At 35.7% G+C, this 18,614-nt stretch overlaps 1 protein-coding gene across 1 annotated transcript in view; it reads right to left on the minus strand.

Moving 5' to 3' along the window:
- RORB (RAR related orphan receptor B) overlaps positions 1 to 18,614 on the minus strand; it is a 93,986-nt gene that overhangs the window by 66,537 nt on the left and 8,835 nt on the right. Inside the window, exon 2 of the mRNA XM_049770814.1 lies at positions 1,835 to 2,043. Within this exon, the coding sequence (XP_049626771.1) occupies positions 1,835 to 2,043 (209 nt within the window). The remainder of the gene's footprint in view (positions 1 to 1,834; positions 2,044 to 18,614) is intronic.

Raw genomic sequence — 18,614 nt, forward strand, 5'->3', positions numbered from 1 at the left:
TGTGAATTCCTACTTAAAAAAGAAAAGATGACAGAAATTTTCTTTGCTCTTGGCCTTTTGAGATATGTTTGTTTAGTAGTTGACTCTTGGCAATGAGTATTAAAAATGTTTTGCTTCATAACATCATCATCTTATAATAACTTCAAGGCATTTTCCAAGCAGTGCTTAAGCAATAAAAACCAAAATATCTCTACTTTGATATAAATATAAAAGTATATTTGTAGATATTATGTGAACTAAAATAGAGTTCTTAACATTGCATAATAAACTCAGAGTGGTAGAAATGATCCTTTTCTGAAGAGAGTGATGGTTTTAAAATTATTAGTATTTATGAAAAAGACACCTGACTCCCTGCCCAGAAAAAGCAAAGACACCATAGACACCATAGAAAAATAAAATATTATAAATTGGTTATACTATTTAATTAAATATTTAATGAAAAATTATATCGAGGTAGGTATGACGAAGTTCTCAACTCTAGGTCCTCGGAAAAACAGAATGCAATGCACATCTTGCGTTGTTTAAATATGAATGGTTACTAATCACAGCAAAACAACTTAGTATGTTGATAAGTTAGTTATTCCCTTGTTTCTGTGTTCATCCCTATATTTTTTATTAATTATCTAGTTGATTAATCTTCCCTCCGTTTTCAGTGCCTAAAATTTTTTTTCTTTGCATAGCATTATTTTTACACAGGACCACTTTTTGATAGTTACCATATTTTTTTCTTCATTTGTATTTGAAAATCTCTTAAGATTGAAGTTGTATCTTAGATTCTGTAATGTGTCCTTCCTCCTTTAATGTAGTTTACTGACCTTGAAGTAATTTACTTTGTTCAGATCTTTCATTGAAATTATAATTGAATTCACCAAAAACTTTGCCAATATTCACTTTCCCTGGTTGCATTTTATTTATAATGGACATACTTTGTCCTTGAAACCCTTTCTAGTGTGCAAAACAAAAAACCAACCCATTTGTTCATCCTACAGTATCTTACTCCTTCTTTCCTTCTATAAATAATGTAAATTTTTAATTTCTCTTATTTCAGATTAGGCCTATGCGAACAGCTCTTCCCCCAGCTTTGTATTATAAATTCAGCTTGCTGATAGGAATTAAATTGTCTTTGGAAAGACTGGTTGACTCTGCCCCTGGGGCAAACACTACACTGAGAAATTAAAAAGAAAACATTCTTTTGGCCATGCTCTTACTACTTAGTGATGTTGGCTTAAATGACATAATTTCATTTCTACCTCATGTGCTTATTGGAAAAATGGAAGTTGGAGAGGATGGCTTTTAATTAATTTAGGTAGTATTAGTTCTAACTAGGATTCCATGCTTCCAATTTTCTAATTTTATGGATTGTATGCATATTTTCACTATAACAGTTATATTGACGTCTTTCTGGACAGATAAACAAAGGCTGTAAGACTTTCATCTTTACTTTAACTTTTAGGTTAGAACTAGAGCTCTTTCATGTTGTTATAAATATCATGGATTTTTCAAAAGATAATCCAATTGAGAGAGCAAGTCAATATTTACATCCTAGCAATTTTGATTGTCACTTTTTTTTTACCACACCCTGCAGCACTCAAGGGTTACTCCTGGCTCTGTGCTCAGAAATTGCTCCTGGCAGGCTGGGGGACTATATGGCATGCAGGAATCAAACCCAGGTCCATTTGGGTTGGTAGCATGCAAGTTAAACACCCTCCTGCCATGATATCACTCTGTCCCAAAGAAGTCACTTTTAAATAAGTCTTTTCTAAAACAGTTGTATAGAAAATAAAAGGGCAAAAGGCAAAATGAAGAGAACAATCAACCCATCCATTCTTCAAACAGAAATTCTCCTGTCTGCAGCAAGCACAAGATCCATTGGCAGTCCTTTAAAAGACGTCACTGCAGCAGTCACATGGACCCCAGAGGCAAGCACAGCCCTTTGGCAGCATTCAAAGTCCCGTACCTTGCAGCCTTCACAAGTGATGACTCCATAGTGGATCCCAGAGGACTTATCGCCACAGATTTTGCATGGTATCACTTCAATTTGTGCTGGAAGGGAAAAAAAGACATCTTGATCATACAGTTGTTTCCCTTCTTTGACCTTTCCTCTCTATTTCCACACCTCTTAATCGTGACCTTATTCCAAGATACTGAGTTGAAGTTGGGGTATAGACTTGAGGTAAGCAACTACTATTTAAATGACCTCCCTAAACCCTAAACTGATTCTAAACAAAATATCACCCATTTACCAGAGTTGGCTTTGTTTTCCTTAAACAGGGAAATATAGTTAGGAACTAAAAGTCTTTTAAACATTTGCCTTTAGTCTTTTTTTTTTTTAATTCTTTCTTTTTCTTTTTTTTTCTTTTTTTGTCCTCATTCAGTGGTGTGGACAGGTTTGGGCCGCCACACTCAGCTATATTCAGGGCTTATTCCTGGCTCTGTGCTCAGATATTATTCCTGGCAGTTCCTAGGGAACCAAATAAAGTACCAGGGATTAAAACTGGTTATCCACATAAAGGCAAGTGCATTTACCTGCTGTATCTCTGTGGTCTGTTCATTACTTTTAATTTTTTTTTGTTTTGTTTTGAGGTCATATCTGACTGTACTCAGAACTTACTCCTGATCTTCACTCAGGGATCAGTACCAGCAGAGAACATGGATTCAAACCAGGCAGTCTATGTAAGACAAGAACCCTATCCACTGTACCATTGGAGTTGGGAGATAAAATAGGCAAAGGACACAGTCACCCATCTCATCCTGGCCTCTGGTAGGTGCTGGGAGCTCGGAGAAATAAATGTTTTGCTGAAGAAAAAAAATTCTAGAAAACCAACTGCAAAAGAACCCGAACACAAGCAGAAGGAAAGAAATAATAAAAACCAGAGCAGAAATCAACAACATAGAAACAAAGAAACTATTTAAAGAATTAATGAGACTAGGAGCTGGTTTTTTGAAAGAATCATCAAGATAGACAAATTGCTGGCAAGACTCATAAGGAAAAAAGGAGAAATCCTCAAATAGAATCAAAAAATGACAGAGGAAAGATTACAAGAAAACCCCAAGAAATCAAATGCATCATAAGGTCCTATTATGAACAATTGTACTCAGTTAAACTAGAGAATCTAGAAGAAATGGAGAGATTCTTGGGGAAAAAAAATCACCATCAACACTTAATAAGGAAATAGAAAGCCTAAATAGGTCAATAACAATTAAGGAAATTGAAACAGTGATTAAGAAAGTCTCCAAGAATAAAAGTCCAGGACCAGATGAACTTACAGGTGAGTTCTATCAAATATTCAGAGAAGAGTTACTACCATTGATGGGAATTTTCCCAACTTTTATAAAGATAATGTCACGTTCATTCCCAAATCTGACAAAAATACCACCAAGAAAGCAAACTACAGGTCAATTACTCTAATAAACATGAATGCAAAAATTCTTAACAAAATTTTAGCAAACCGAATCCAACAATACATCACTAAGATTATACACCACGACAAAGTGGGTTTCATCCAATGGATGCAAAAATAGTTCAACACATGCAAATCAAGCAACATCATATACCATATCAACAGAAATAAGGATGATTATGTTGATCAATGTAGAGAAGGCATTTGACAAAATCCAACACCCATTCATAATGAAAACCTTTACCAAAATATGAGTGGAAGGAACTGTCCTCAAGATAGTTACAGTCATCTCTAAGAAGCCCACAGCCAACATTATCCTTAACAGTGAAAAATTGAAAGCATTTCCACTAATGTCAGGCATTAGGCAAAGCTGTCCTCTCTCTCCACTCTTATTCAACATAGTATTAGAAGTCCTAATAGTAACAATCAGACAAGAGAACTAAATCAAATAAATTAAAATAGGAAAAGAGGAAGTCAAACTATCATTATTTGTAGATAATATGATGATACACATTGAAAACCCTAGAGTCCACAGCAAAGCTCCTAGAAACAATAAACCAGTATAGCAAAGTGGCAGGTTACAAAGTAAGTGGCATTCTTTTATACTAATTGCTACTCAGAGGAAGAGGAGATCAAAGAGCCTTTTAAATAGTGTCCAAAGCTATCAAGTATTAGGAATCAACCTAACAAGACTGGTGAGAGACCTCTACCATGAAAACTAAAAAACACTTCAGAAAGAAATTGAAGAGGAGCTAAGAAAATGGAAGAAATCCCATTCTCATGGGTTTGAAGAATCCTTATCATTAAAATAATGATCACACTCAACCTACTATATAGATTCAATGCAATTTCTATTCAAATTCAGACATCATTCTTCAAGGACTTAGAACAGTCAATGATAAAGTTTTTGTAGAATAATAAAAGATCTAGGAAAGCTAAATTCACTAAAAAAAAAAAAGAAGAAATTGGGAGGCATTTCTTTATCTAACTTGAAGCTCTACTACAAAGCTATATTGATAAAACAGCATGGTATTGGAACAAAGACAGAATTTCAGACCAATAAGTCAGAATAGAATATCCAGTGACTTATCCTCAAGTCTACAGTCAACTAATCTTTGACAATGGACCCAAGAATTTGAAATGAAACAAAAACTGTCTGTTCAACAAATGCTGTTGGAATAATTGGATAAGCATGTGTAAGAAATTAAAAATTGATCTATATCTCACACCTTACATAAAAGTTAATTCAAAGTGGATTTAAAGACCTTGAGATCAGACCTAAGTTTATAAAATTTATTGAGAAAAATATAGGCAGAACACTCCAAGACTTACACCTCAAAATGTATTTGATGATGGGATGCCAATGGTAAGAGCTCTATTATCAAACCTAAATAAATGGGACTACATCAAACTGAAAGTTTTTGTATGGCGAAAAAAAAATAAGGAATAAAATTAGAAGACAGCTAACTGGGAAAAATTTTTGCACTCAACACATCAGATAAAGGTTTGATATCTAGGATATACAAAGTGCTCAAAATTGTTAACTCTACAGTACCTAATAAAACATCCTAAAATGGGGAGAGGAAATGAATAGACACTTCTCTGAAGAAGAACAACAGATTGCCAACAGACACATGAAAGAATGTTCTTCACTTATTATTAGAAAAATCCAAATCAAGACAACTGTGAGATACCTTTTTTGTTTTGTTTTGTTTTTTTGGGCCACACCCGTTTGATGCTCAGGGATTACTCCTGCCTAAGTGCTCAGAAATCGCCCCTGGCTTGGGGGGACTATATGGGACGCCGGGGGCTAGTGCTTGCAAAGCAGACACCTTACCTCTAGCGCCACCTCACCGGCCCCCAACTGTGAGATATCTTACATCAGTGAGGATGGCACATATTAAAAATAATGGGAACAACCTCTGTTGGCAGGGTTGTGATGTAAAAGGAATTCTTCTTCACTGCTGATGGGAATGCTGCCTGGTCCAATCCCAATAGAAAACAGTATAGAGGATCCTCAGTAAACTCAGAATTTATCTATCATATGACCTAGCAATCCCTCTCTTAGGTATCTACCCTCAGGACAGAAAAACTTGCATTCAAAGGGATGTATGTACACCACTATTCATTGAAACACAGTGCAATAGCTATGACTTGGAATCAACCTAGATGACCATCAACAGATGAATGGATCATGAAGATGTGGTACATATACACAATGGAATATTACATAGTGGTAAGAAATGATACTGTTATGCACTTTGCAGCAACATGGATGGATCTAGAAAATATTGTGTTAAACTAGATATGCTAGAAGAAGGATAAATACAGAATCCTATCACTTATATGTGGTATTTATAATATTTACATGAAGAAATACAATAGTCAATAGGTAGATATCTTGATCAGCATAGGTGCCAGGAAATAGAAGAAAAAAACTCTGTGGAAAAGGAGAAACATATACTTCAAAGATGTTTGCAGCAAAGGATACAGCTGTTTAGATTAAACAGGTATTCAAAAAACTGCTCATCAGAGATATCTAAAATAATGTTCTAATACTTTTATCCACAGAAATAGGTGTAGTATGCATTTGGAAGCCAAGGACTCACACTACAAAGATCACTGTTATAATGTTTCAATGCCTTAATTATTTTATGTCTATAATTAACTTTTTCTTGTCCACAGGGGTTCTTGAAGATAGTTTTGTCACTTGAGTTTTGCATTTTAGTGTTTTATCATATTAGACTCAAATACAGTTCTCAACATGGTAATGCCTTGACAAAATACTCCAATGTATCCATCTTACATTTGATTAAGCCTATTATCATGATCTAATGCTTAAGCCACAGAGACCATTGAAACAAGCAAACACACCCATAAACTTACATTTTTTACAATTGGTTTCTGTTTCTGTTTTTATTATTATTATTATTATCATTATATTATTATTATTGCCACACCTGGTGGCGCTCAGGGGCTACTTCTGGCTTGAGGGAGCATGTGGAATGTCAGGGATCAAACCAGAGTCTGTCCTGGGTCAGTTGTGTGCAAGGCAATCACCCTACCACTGTGTTATCACTCCAGCCCCATTCTGTTTTTAATTTTTAAACCAAGCTAGTTTACCACTAAATCACAATGTCCACATTGTCAGCTTGCTTCCAGAAAAAGAATCTGCATGCTCAGAACATGGAAACAATACACTATGGGATAGACTCCTCTTACAGAGCTCATTATCATATTACTTAGTACCCTAGATAGAAAAATTGTGATTGTTTTAAGAATGCTCCATGCACAATTTAACCATGGAAACTTTTATCTAGCAAAGTTTATCCCCACCATCATAAATTGCCTAGATATTGAAAAATTCCCCACCCCATGTGCTGGCCTCATTTTTTTTAAGAGCTCTGATCCATTCCATAAGGGTCAATACTTCAACTGTAACCTATGAATAGATCTCCATGGTCTGTCTATGTGTCTCTGTGTGTGTGTCCATGTAGTGAACTCCTTTATTCTAGTCTAATCTGTATTGTACTTAATTTCTGCTTATATTGTACATAGGTCCTATTATATAATCTCTCCTCCCACCTCTGTCTATCACCTTACAAATTCAAATCCTCTTCTATCCTCTCTCCCCCTCAACTCTGATTCTCTATCTCTTCCTATTTAACCGTCTTTACCCTCAGTTCTTTTTTCCCTCTTTTTGTTTTGTTTTTGTTTATTGGGGGTCCACACCTGGTGGTCCTCAGGGCTTACTCCTGGCTCTGAGCTCAGAAATCAGTCTTGGATTGGGGATCATTTGGGATGCTGGGGATCGAACCTGCATCTGTCCTGGGTCAGTTGGGTGCAAGGCAAACTCCTACTACCACTGTGTTACCACTCCAGCCCTACCCCCTCAGTTCTTAATTCCTCAGGGATCAGAAACTTCACCCTACCCCAGCTAGATGTCAGTGACTCCCAAAGTGAAAGGACACCCTCCCAGCACACTATGTCTCACTCCAGGAAGAACTTGCAGACACCACTTCCACAGACCCAGTCTAAGCCACCCTTTTTCTCCCACTCACCCCATTGTAGACTGTTGCTTGCTCCAGAGAGACTGTCAGCTCAAGGACACTACCTGATTCCTGACTTCTGCAAACCATTTCTCAGACTATGCAAGATCATGGGGTGGGGATGAAACTGGGCTCTGGATTCTATACCCCCCAACTATCTCAAAAGACTCAAAGAGGACTTCTATATTTCTTTTTATGTTTCTGTAGACGCATTTTCTTAATAGTCATAATTCTTAGTGTCTTTTTACACATGTAGAGGTAGCTTCCCCATCCCTGTTTTGGATCTGCTTAGTAGGAAATTCTTGAAGAAAAGTCTTGTTTGGGTTATGAGCTCAGTTAAAATCAGGTCATAGAGATTCTTTAGCTTGTTATTTTACCCCCAGGGAAATCATGTGGCATTGTTCCTTTTTGCATTGGCACAATAAAATGGGAGAAATCTTACAGATAGAAATAAGTTCTTATCTAATAGGGATAGGAACTTATAAATATTTTTTTGGCTATTGAACCACACCCAGTGACCCTCAGGGGTTACTACTACTGACTATGCGCTCAGAAATCACTCCTGCCTTGGGGGATCATATGGGACACTGAGGGATCTAACTGCAATCCATCCTAGGTTAGCCATGTGCAAGGCAAATGCCTTACTGCTTATGCCACTGCTCCAGCCCCAGGAACTCATAACTTTTATAGTGCAAGGGAGCTTTTCACCTTAAACATTTGTCATGGAGACTTTACTTAGACCTCAATGGATAGGATATCGATCATCCAACCGGAACCTCAGATCTCTATTTTAGTACTGGCACAGTTTACTGCACCAGTACCAGGAATCAAACTCTTCTGGGGTGGCCTGAAGGTTGTTCTGGTAGAAACTTGCTCCAGAGTAGATTCATAAGGCACTCTGATGATGAAGAAAGCAACAACTTGATCTAAGGGCAGGTTGCCTTACCTCACCACCCAACAGTGTGATGAAATCAGTAGATGCTACATCCTAGAATCTGTGCAACATTCAAGATCTCTAATTACAGAGACTGATTATAATAAACAAGAATAAGCAGAATTTTTCCTGGGACCCCAAAGAAATACTTTATCATGGGCTTCATTCTGGGACCTGTGTAAAAACCAAGATCTCTAACTATAGAAGACTGACTTTCACAACCACAACTGAGCAGAACTTTTTCTATTACTATAGAGACCTTGGAGTTGGATGATCAACATGCCTAGAGCCTGTAGTCGTTCTTCTGATAATATGCTTCATGAGTGGAAACACCTTATAACTATTAAACCAGTGGGATTTTCCTTCTAATTTCCCCATTTGCTATGCCTATGCAAAAAAGTCACACTTGCTTCTCTCCCTTCCTTTTTATTTTCTTTTCATCTTTTAATTTTAGTTATATTCTAGGTAAAGGCTCCTGTCTTTTTCATAGAACCATAGAACTTGAATCTTTTTGTTCTATCTCATATTTCTATGTTTTCCTACAAATTCATAAAAGAAAAAAGGTGGATGGAGCCCAGAGGCCAAGCAGTCTCAGGAACATTGAGTGGAAAAATAATTGATCAGATCTAAATACCCAAGCCAAAGTCAATGACAATGGAATCAAGGGACCCAAACTATAACACTTTAAACACAAAATGGACCTGTTACACTGGTTACAGTACACTGGTAGTCCAGGGGGCTAGTGGTAGAGATATGGGATGCATACAGGGAACTACCATGGAGGAAATCAACACTGGTGGTGGAAATAACCCTAATTTACTATCACTAAATGCCTGAAATACAACTGAGAAAGACTTCTAAAATAAAATAAAATAATTATGCAAAACATGTTTCAAAATGTTTTCTACACAAATCTGCTACTAAGATGCTATTCTAACAGTTTCTCATGCTGGCCATCAAAACAAATAAATGCAAAGCATAACTCTTATTTTATTGTTGTTTTTATGTTACAAAAATATAATACTTGGTTTGGAGCTTCTGTGTAAAACGTTTATTTTCAATGATATTTCAAAGTAACTTCAAATCTTTTTTTGTAAGGAAAAAAAAGTATTCAGTCTATATTTATATTTTCCATACAAGAAAACTAAGGATCCAGCTGATTAATGATAACCTTGCACTAACTTGGGATTTAACCACAATAATATGCTACCCATTTGCTGCCTCTGCAAAGATAAGATATGAATATATCTTCATATATATCAACATGATAAGATACAAATAAGTTTTGAGTTTTTATATTATCCTATATTACTTATAATTTCTATATTATTCTAGTACATTAGTTAAGCAGAAAATGATTCTTATAAAACACCAAGAAGTAATTAATCAAAGACCATATAACCTGAAAAATAATGTCTAAAACTGTACTTACCAAGTGCAGGGAGTGGTTGGAGGGGCCACTGAGAGTAAGGGAGAGGGAAGTGTACACCTTATTGGATGGTGTGATATTGAAATATTTTATGAATAAAAACCTATCATTAACATGATTGTCACTTACAGTGCTTCCCTCTTAATTGTGTGTGTATATATATACATATATAAAATAACAAGAAGTACCAAATACATTATTGATCTGAATGTTTGCATTTGCTTCTGTTATTTATATTACATGAACTATTATTTATTTATTCATTTGTTCATTAATTTATTTATATTGCCTTTGAGGTAATATTCAGTGATGCTCAGAGATCCAAGCCTCTTCTTGTGTTTGTTGCTCCAGTGATTCTGAGATAGCAGGATGAAACTTAGTGTCTTGTACTTGTAAGACTTTACCACTTATACCATATCTCTGACTTTATTAGATTTTTTGTGATATGGGTTAAATATGAGACATACTATAATTCTATTCTGTTCTTCTGCATAATCATTTCTAATCTGCTAATGACTGAGATCATGAACAAGGCAAAAATCTGATCTTGTTTTCTGGTGGAAGGACAAATTTAATGATGGTAATTCCCCTGATTCAATGTTAATATGTACCTAAAATACTACTGTAAAAGACAGGTAAGCCAATATGATCAAAATAAAAATTATATATAATAAAAATAGTTCTTATCATGGAAAAAAGTTTATCTGACAAACTACAAAGATTTGCCAAGTTTAGATTTGATATTTGAAGCTAAAGTGCATTGTAAATAAATGGTGAAGTATTATAGAATATCAGAATGTCATTCGTCATCTTCATCAAGGGAACCTAACTGGGATTATCTGTATGCAAGGCAAGCACCTTTACATTCGTATATCTCTCCAACCTCAAAATATCACAGTTAATGGTAAGTCTAATATTTTTGGACTAGAAGCGTAAGTCACATTATAATCCTTTATTAAAATCTTAGGAATAAATAGCATTGTAAATCACTTGTACCATTTTTCTTTGGTTTTGTTTTTGTCTTTTTTTCAATAAACTTTCAAGTGAAGAATAACTTCAAAATTGACTAACATACCAGGTATCCCTGGCACAGTTGTTAGACTTATATGATATTAAGTCACAGGAACTCTGCATAAATTACTCCCCAGGGAGTAACTTACACATGGGGAGAATCTGTTTCAATAACTTCTTAATTATAAAATGATCTAATTCTAAAGGAAATGAAAATAGAGGTAATTTGTCCCCTGGGGTGTGAGAAGATGTTTTTGAGAGCCACAAAGGTTAATCTTACACAACTTCAGAAATAAAAATGGGATAAGAAATGATTCAATAAAGCATCTGCATATTTATACATATTTATAACCCTAGTTTAACATATAGTCACAAAGAACCATAAACAATTTAGCAGTCTTAAAAGCAAAGAAATCTCTTAAAAAGATGTAAGTTGTGAAGTGTGTGTGTGTGTGTGTGTGTGTGTGTGTGTGTGTGTGTGTGTGTGTGTGATATGTACGGGAAGGGATCATGGATCTTGAAATGTCACTTTTTTACTATTGGCAGAATAAATCATATATGGTAATTTTTATAGGTGAAGAGAAATGCAAATAACTTAAATTACCAGTTTTATCTTCACTCACTTAAGAAAGTTACTTCTAACCTACAACTTTCTAGTTCATATGATGTATTTTATAAAATACTTCTTCAAGTCAAATTATTTCTGTTACTTATGAGGATTACAGATTTTATTCTCACCAATCTTTACCATTTATGAATGCCTGGTCATCTCATCAGCCATTACCTCTTGTTCACTTGTCTTTCAGTGAATCAACTCTGATTATATGCTATTTATGAAGATTTTAAGCTGAGATTCTAAGGGAGGTTTCAGTGGCTTAGACATAACAAGCTATGGCAAGTGAGTTAACTCTTTTGCCATCCTAGATACAGTGAAAATGTCAACAATATTACTCTGAGAAACAAACTCAGATGAACTCAAATTTTTTGAAAGATGTCTTGACATATGTTTATTTTTTAGTTTAATAAATTTATTGTATCTTTTTTATTTCTACTTTTGTTTTAGTATTCCTTTGTGGAGATTAAACTAGTATTTTATTCATCATTCGATATGTTTTTTTAATGATTTATTGGTTATTAAAAATAATCTTGTTGGGTCAGGAGAGATTGCACAGTGGTAGGGTTTTTACCTTGCATGCAGCCTACCCAGGACAAACCCAGGTTCTATATACAGCATCCCATATGGTCCTCTGAATCTGCCAAGGGGTGATTTCTTTTTGGGAAGGGGGAAATGGGCCACATCCAGTGACTCTCAGGGTTTGCTCCTGGCTATCCTCTTAGAAATCACTCCTGGCTTGGGGGTCCATATGGGATGCTGGGGAGAGAACCCAGGACTGTCCTGGGTTAACTGAGTGCAAGGCAAATGCCCTACTGCTGCGCTATCTCTCCTGCTCCAGGAGTGATTTATCTCTCCTGCCCCAGAAGCTATTTTTGAGCGGAGAGCCAGGAGTAACCCCTGAGAATCTCAGGGTGTGGCCCAAAAACCAAATAAATAAAAAAATTAAATAAAAATCTTGTTGCTTTGTAATAAAAGGCTAAATTTAAGCAGTGTATTTTTCCTTTATTTTTGAAAAATTTCTGAAGAGTAATTAATTAACTGTCCCAGGATTTAACAAGTAGAATTTCTTCAACAATGGTCAAAATTTATTTCTCTTTGAAGAGAGTAATTTGCTTCTGTTCAATTTCTCCTAAAGACCATTTCTTTTTCCTTACCATATAATGAAAGGTCACTTTGTTTTCAGTTCTGTTTATGTTCAATCCTGCTCTCTCAGAATGAATGATGGTGATAGTAGATTTGAGGTTAGATAAATAAATCTCATTAATGTATTCACTAGATAATGTAGAAGACATTTCTTTGATTGTTCAAAATACCCAGTAACCTTTTTTTTAGTTTGGGTAGGGGAAAGGCTGTAATACAGTCAGCAGTGTTCAGGAACAACTCATCTTTATGTTCTGGGTTGCCTGGGAACCATAAGTTGTAGGGGATGGAACCAAAATCAGCTTCATGCAAGGCAAATGCTTTATCTTCTATGATATCTTTTGGGTCTACAATATGCTTAAACTCTTTTTACTTTATATAACAAGTCTACAATAGTGATATTAATTACAAAGTTATTATCTTCTCCCTGCTCTTCCCCAAATACCCTAATATATCCAAACTGTTAAAGGCATCCATCAAAACAGGTAGCACTAATTAATTTTTGGTTGTAGGAAACAATTTTTGTAGTGCGTTCCCTTGTGGTTATCATTTCTTCTGTTTCATTTCTAACAACTTAATCCAGTTATTTAGATATTTATCATGTTTGAATTTCTTCAAGTTCTAGAACATACACCTCTATAAAGTTCTCTATGGTGCACAAAAGTTTTGTGGGCCCAGAGCATAGTTTAACAACTTAGAATACTTGTGTGCAAGAATAAGATCACTGGTGCCTAGTGCTAACACATGTCCTAATCTTAATTCTGCCAGCTAAGCAGTATGAACTGGGCAGTTTTGCTGTTTATAATCTCTGAAGCAACAATTAATTTCCTGAAACTAACTGTGTGTGAGCACCACAAATAACATTATGTGACTCCCAGCAAGCACCACAATTAAATCTGTGCAGCTTGTAAAGAAAGGTGCCTACATCATTCTTGATGTGAGAGCATGAGCAGAAAAAGAACAGAAGAGGGAAAAAATGGAGGGGGAAAGTAAGAAGAGGAGGAGGTAAAGGGGCTGTAGGGGTCAAGTGTCTCTGGTACATCAGTAATGTATAACAGTGGTCTCCCTCCACATTTAAACCACAGAGTCAACATCATTGAAGACATGAGAGTTAAACTACAACTAAGCTTTAAAAAAGTGCCTGTGAAGGTGGCAGACCAGAGCACAGCAGGGTATTATAGGTGAGTTGGTGAGGGAACTTGAAAGTAAATTGACACTGGTGGTGGGATTGGTGCTAGAACATTCCATGTCTAAAATATCAACTATCAATAACTTCGTCAATCATAGTTTAACTAAAGAAAATGATAAAAAAAATTTACTGTACAGCCACCATGGCCTTTGGTCAGTACATTTGTGAACACCACAATCAAAGAATATGACCCTCAGCAATATGTGTTCAAAAACTACCACTAAAACAGAAACATCCCTTTTGTTGTGTATTTTTTGTAATATTGTTTTTGCCTGTCGTCCCACCTGGATCTTCCAGGTGGGGGCGATTAAGGAAAGAATAAAATAGCTTGTAGGGGAGGCGCAAGGGGACCCAAAATTTCTTGGGAGGGTTGTCATTTGTAGAAACATAAGCATAACCCCTCCCTCTCAAGAGAAGATAACCAGCAATCCATTTTTTATCCTCTTTTATCCAAATTGGAATATTTGTTGTTTCTTGTCTCTGATTATCTTCCTTAAAATTCTTTCCCCAGCTGTGTAGCTCTCCCCTTGGGGTAAATTTAGGTAATTTAGTGTGATAAGAGTCAAAGATAACAGCTCAGTTGGCATTAAACCTCTTTTTCTATTCTTTTGCAATTGAGTTTTCAGAATTCTGTGGGCTCTTTCGACAATTGCCTGTCCTTGACAATTGTGGGAATTCCTTTAAGATGTTTTATCTGCCATTCTTTACAAAAAAATTCAAAAGTTTTGCTTATATAGACGGGTCCATTATCAGTTTTAATGGAATACGGACTACCCATAACAGAAAAACATTGTAAAAGAACACTGCAAACCGCCTTAGATTTTTGGGAAGACATAGGGATTGCCCAAATAAATCGAGAATATGTATCCACTAAGACATGAAGGTATGGTTTTTTTTTTTTTCAGAAATAAGTCTGTTTGAGTTACATCCATTTGACACAATTCCTTAGACTGAAAGCTTCTTGGCTTTGTATATAGCTCCGTTTTCCTGACATTTTATCCCCTAATTTATTATTCCTCATTATTCCCTCTATCTTCCTAGTCCTTAACGTTTTATTTGTAGGAATCCCATCACATGTGTGGATCGCCTCTTTCACCCACAATTGCAAGCCTCCTGATCTCGGACTGAGGAATACATCATTAACTATTCCAGTGCTGTGTCCTATATCAAGTTACAACTCGTCTTTCCTGATTCATCAAATGTCTTTGGTTGGACTTTTAGGAGTTCTATACTCCCTATCTTTTTAGAGTAACTTTGGACTTGGTAAAAAATTTTTAGCTTATGTATTTGTATTTTTTATGATTAGAATCCTTTAAAGTATATTTAATTCTGTATTTTTGATTACTGTAATTAATGTTTTTTAATTAATTGTAATTGTTTTTTAATTTTATAGGATTTATGTTATATTTCATTAAATTTTGCTTTTGTAACTATGTGTTTGGGGTTAAATAGTGTTACATTATTATTATTGTCATTGTTATTGTATTGTATATTATTATTGTTTGTTTACAAAAAGAGGGAATTGTTGTGTATTTTTTGTAATATTGTTTTTGCCTGTCGTCCCACCTGGATCGGTGGGGGTGATTAAGGAAAGAATAAAATAGCTTGTAGGGGAGGCATAAGGGGCTTTTTGCCAGAGCTGACGGCTTGTTCGGTTTGCTTTTTGGAGCTGGCTGCAACTGACAAAAAAACTCTCTTTGCTGAGTCTTTGGTCCCCTAATCTTTTGCCTTTGTTGATTATTTACTCCGGATATTATTACCAAGGTCTCCCCCAAAAGGGGGGACGGAAGAATGAGATTTAGTTTATCTTTCTGGGAGTTATTTTTGGACTCGCAGACCATCAGCAAGGGGTTTGACCTCCCCCCACACCCCTACTTCTAAGATGCAAGCACCACTTCTAGATTTGTGAGCACCCAAGTGAGAACCACAACTAAGAGATTGTGTACCCTTACTTGAGGCAAATGTCAGAGCCCCAGACATCACAGCAACAATAGCAGCATGCCTCAGGGAAGGGAAAGGAGAAAAATTAAAAACAAATAAACACGAAATATTAGAATCCAATGAAAAACAAAAGATAGAATTTATAACTTTAAAAACAGTACTAATTTTTTGATTTTTGGGTCACACCTGGCAGTGCTCAGGGGTTACTCCTGGCTTTATGCTCAGAAATAGCTCCTGGCAGGCTAAGGGGACCATATGGGATGCCGGGATTCGAACCACTGACCTTCTGCATGGAAGGCAAACGCCTTACCTCCATGCTATCTCTCTGGCCCCAGTTCTAATTTTTTTTTTAAATTTTAGTACAGCCCAACTATTTTTTTCAAAATTAAAGTTTGAAGTAAGACCAATTTTTTTTTAGTTGAGGTGATGAAAAATAAATTCCAATGTTGGGTTGAAGTGATGTATATTTTGTAAAAGAGTCTGATATATGATGAGATATCTGCTAAGAATTAAATGAATCAACTTTTAGTTAAAATTTTTCTATAGCATGTAAATAAACATGTGAAGGAACTGAAATCGAAAAATCCTAAGGACCTAGCAGTAATATGTTGCACCTTTGATAAGAATTTTTATATTTATAAAAGGAGGATGGACAGAAGGCCTGTTAGGATGTCATATTCTTAGCATGGATTGCTATTTCAAATGCTCCCAAGAAATATTTCACCAGAAAGCCCACTATAATGCTTCTTCCCTTTGTGTATTACTGGTCAATTTCTTTAGTAATATTTTTGAGATTCGTGTTATGTTACTGACATCTAATTGACCTATAATTGATTCTCCCTTCTGATGCGTGTATTATGGGCAAATATAGCCTTGATTAAATTCTCTTTACCTTGCAAATTCCTACACCAAATTAAAGACACTTAGAAATAATTTTTTCTCTCTGTCTTTAAAATGTTCGTGCAGTTTCTGTTTCTGGGGACATCTCTAAACTTGTTAACTCTTACCTCAGAATTTGTATCAAAAAAGGTTTGGCCAGGATGTAGAATTGGGCTGTCAAAACTTTTACCAGGTATAAAATCCTCATTTCCTTAGCTATAGCTTGCTTCCTTCATTTTGGCCTTTAAACAATGAAACAGAGACCCTTAGGAACAGGAATTTGATAGAGCATTCTTGATTATCACTAATCCCTTATTTGACATCTGAGGCTATCCTGCTAGGAACTGCTTTGAGATGCTAACATTAATCTTCTCTTTTTTTAACTGAGGACTCTTACTTTATATAGATCTTATTGTCAGGTCTGCATATCCCCCTAGCAGGTGAATTGTTTTTCTTTTAATCTGTGCTTTGTTTGTGAACATTCTTCTCATAATATGACTGGCAGTTTACCTCATATATACCTGTCCCCCACATTAAAGTAGAGAACACACCGTTTCTCCACATTCTTTGTGTGGCCTCTCATTTTCTTCACATTTTGCCACCCATGCATCCACTCTCCTTGAAAGAGCTCAAAGGTTTTCTCTAATACAACCAAACCTCTAAAGCTAGCCTGCAGCAGTAATATATCTATATTACTTGAATATTAGTCTGAGCTATACTTGCAGCATCCTTTCTTCTTTTCTTTCGTGTGTGTGTGTGTGTGTGTGTGTGTGTGTGTGTGTGTGTGTGATGTGTGCCTTATGGGAGATCAAAAACAATTTGGTCTACAGTAGCTCCAATTATATTAACTGAGTTTGTAGTTTCTGTCCACAGAATTTTAATTATAATAAAGCTAGTGGTGCAGAAAATCTTTTCTATTTTGTGCTCAGGATATTTCATTTTCTTATAATTTCAGATATTCCTAAAGTCATTCTCTTCTTTGAAAGACTAATAAATTCAGCTCCAGGATTCAGATTCCACAATTTGGCCCAAATTAGAAATTGTTAGTGAGCTAACAGAACAAATATTTCTTTCTTTATACATTCCCCCTTCCACACACACACACACACACACACACACACACACACACACACACACACACACACACACACACACACTTAAAAACTAAAGGCTGGATGGATAGATAGTACAGTGATTAAGGGGCTTGCTTTACAAGTGGTCCACCCTGGTTTCAGGCCTGCATCCCAAATGCTCCCCTGAGCCCACCTGGCATAAGTTGAGAGACAGAAGTAAGCTCTAAGTAAAACTAAGTATAGAAAAAAAATAAAGAAAAGAAAAGAAAAGAAAAAAATACCTTTTTTTTTTCACATGATATGTGTTTTGAGGACTAATTTTTGGTAAATTTTTATTTAGGTAACTATTATTTACAGGACTGCTATAATGGTTTCAGGAATATATATATTCTTGAATATAGTGTTTTTAAGTCATAACCATTATAAGTGTAGGAAAAATTTTAAAGTATGATGCAATCTACATTTTCACAGTGGAAATTTTCAATAATAACAACTATTTTAATTAAATACATTTTTTCAGGGTAGGAGAAATAATACAGTGAATAACATATCTGTCTTGCAGGTGGTGATCCAGTTCCATCCCTGGCATCAAGTATAGTCCCCTTAGTACTACCAGGAATGATCCTGAACATTGAGCCAGGAGTAATCTCTGAACACTGCTTGTGCGGCCCAATCACTATTCCCCCCTCCAAAAAGAAGAACGTTTTGCAAATGATCTCAGAATATTAACTTGTATCTCATTTTCCTAAATGAATGTATCTCATCTAACATTTGTGACAAATTAAAATTTAAAGTGCAATTTGTAACTTCTTCTCAATGGCAGTCTTATAATTATCTTCATCTATTTGGGGGGGGGGTTGGGTCACACCCGGCAGTGCTCAGAGGTTAATCCTGGCTCTATGCTCAGAAATCTCTCCTGGCAGGCTCAGGGGACCATATGGAATGCCGGGAT

This window comes from Suncus etruscus, chromosome 3 (genome assembly GCF_024139225.1).
Source record: "Suncus etruscus isolate mSunEtr1 chromosome 3, mSunEtr1.pri.cur, whole genome shotgun sequence".
Taxonomy (NCBI): Eukaryota; Metazoa; Chordata; class Mammalia; order Eulipotyphla; family Soricidae; genus Suncus; species Suncus etruscus.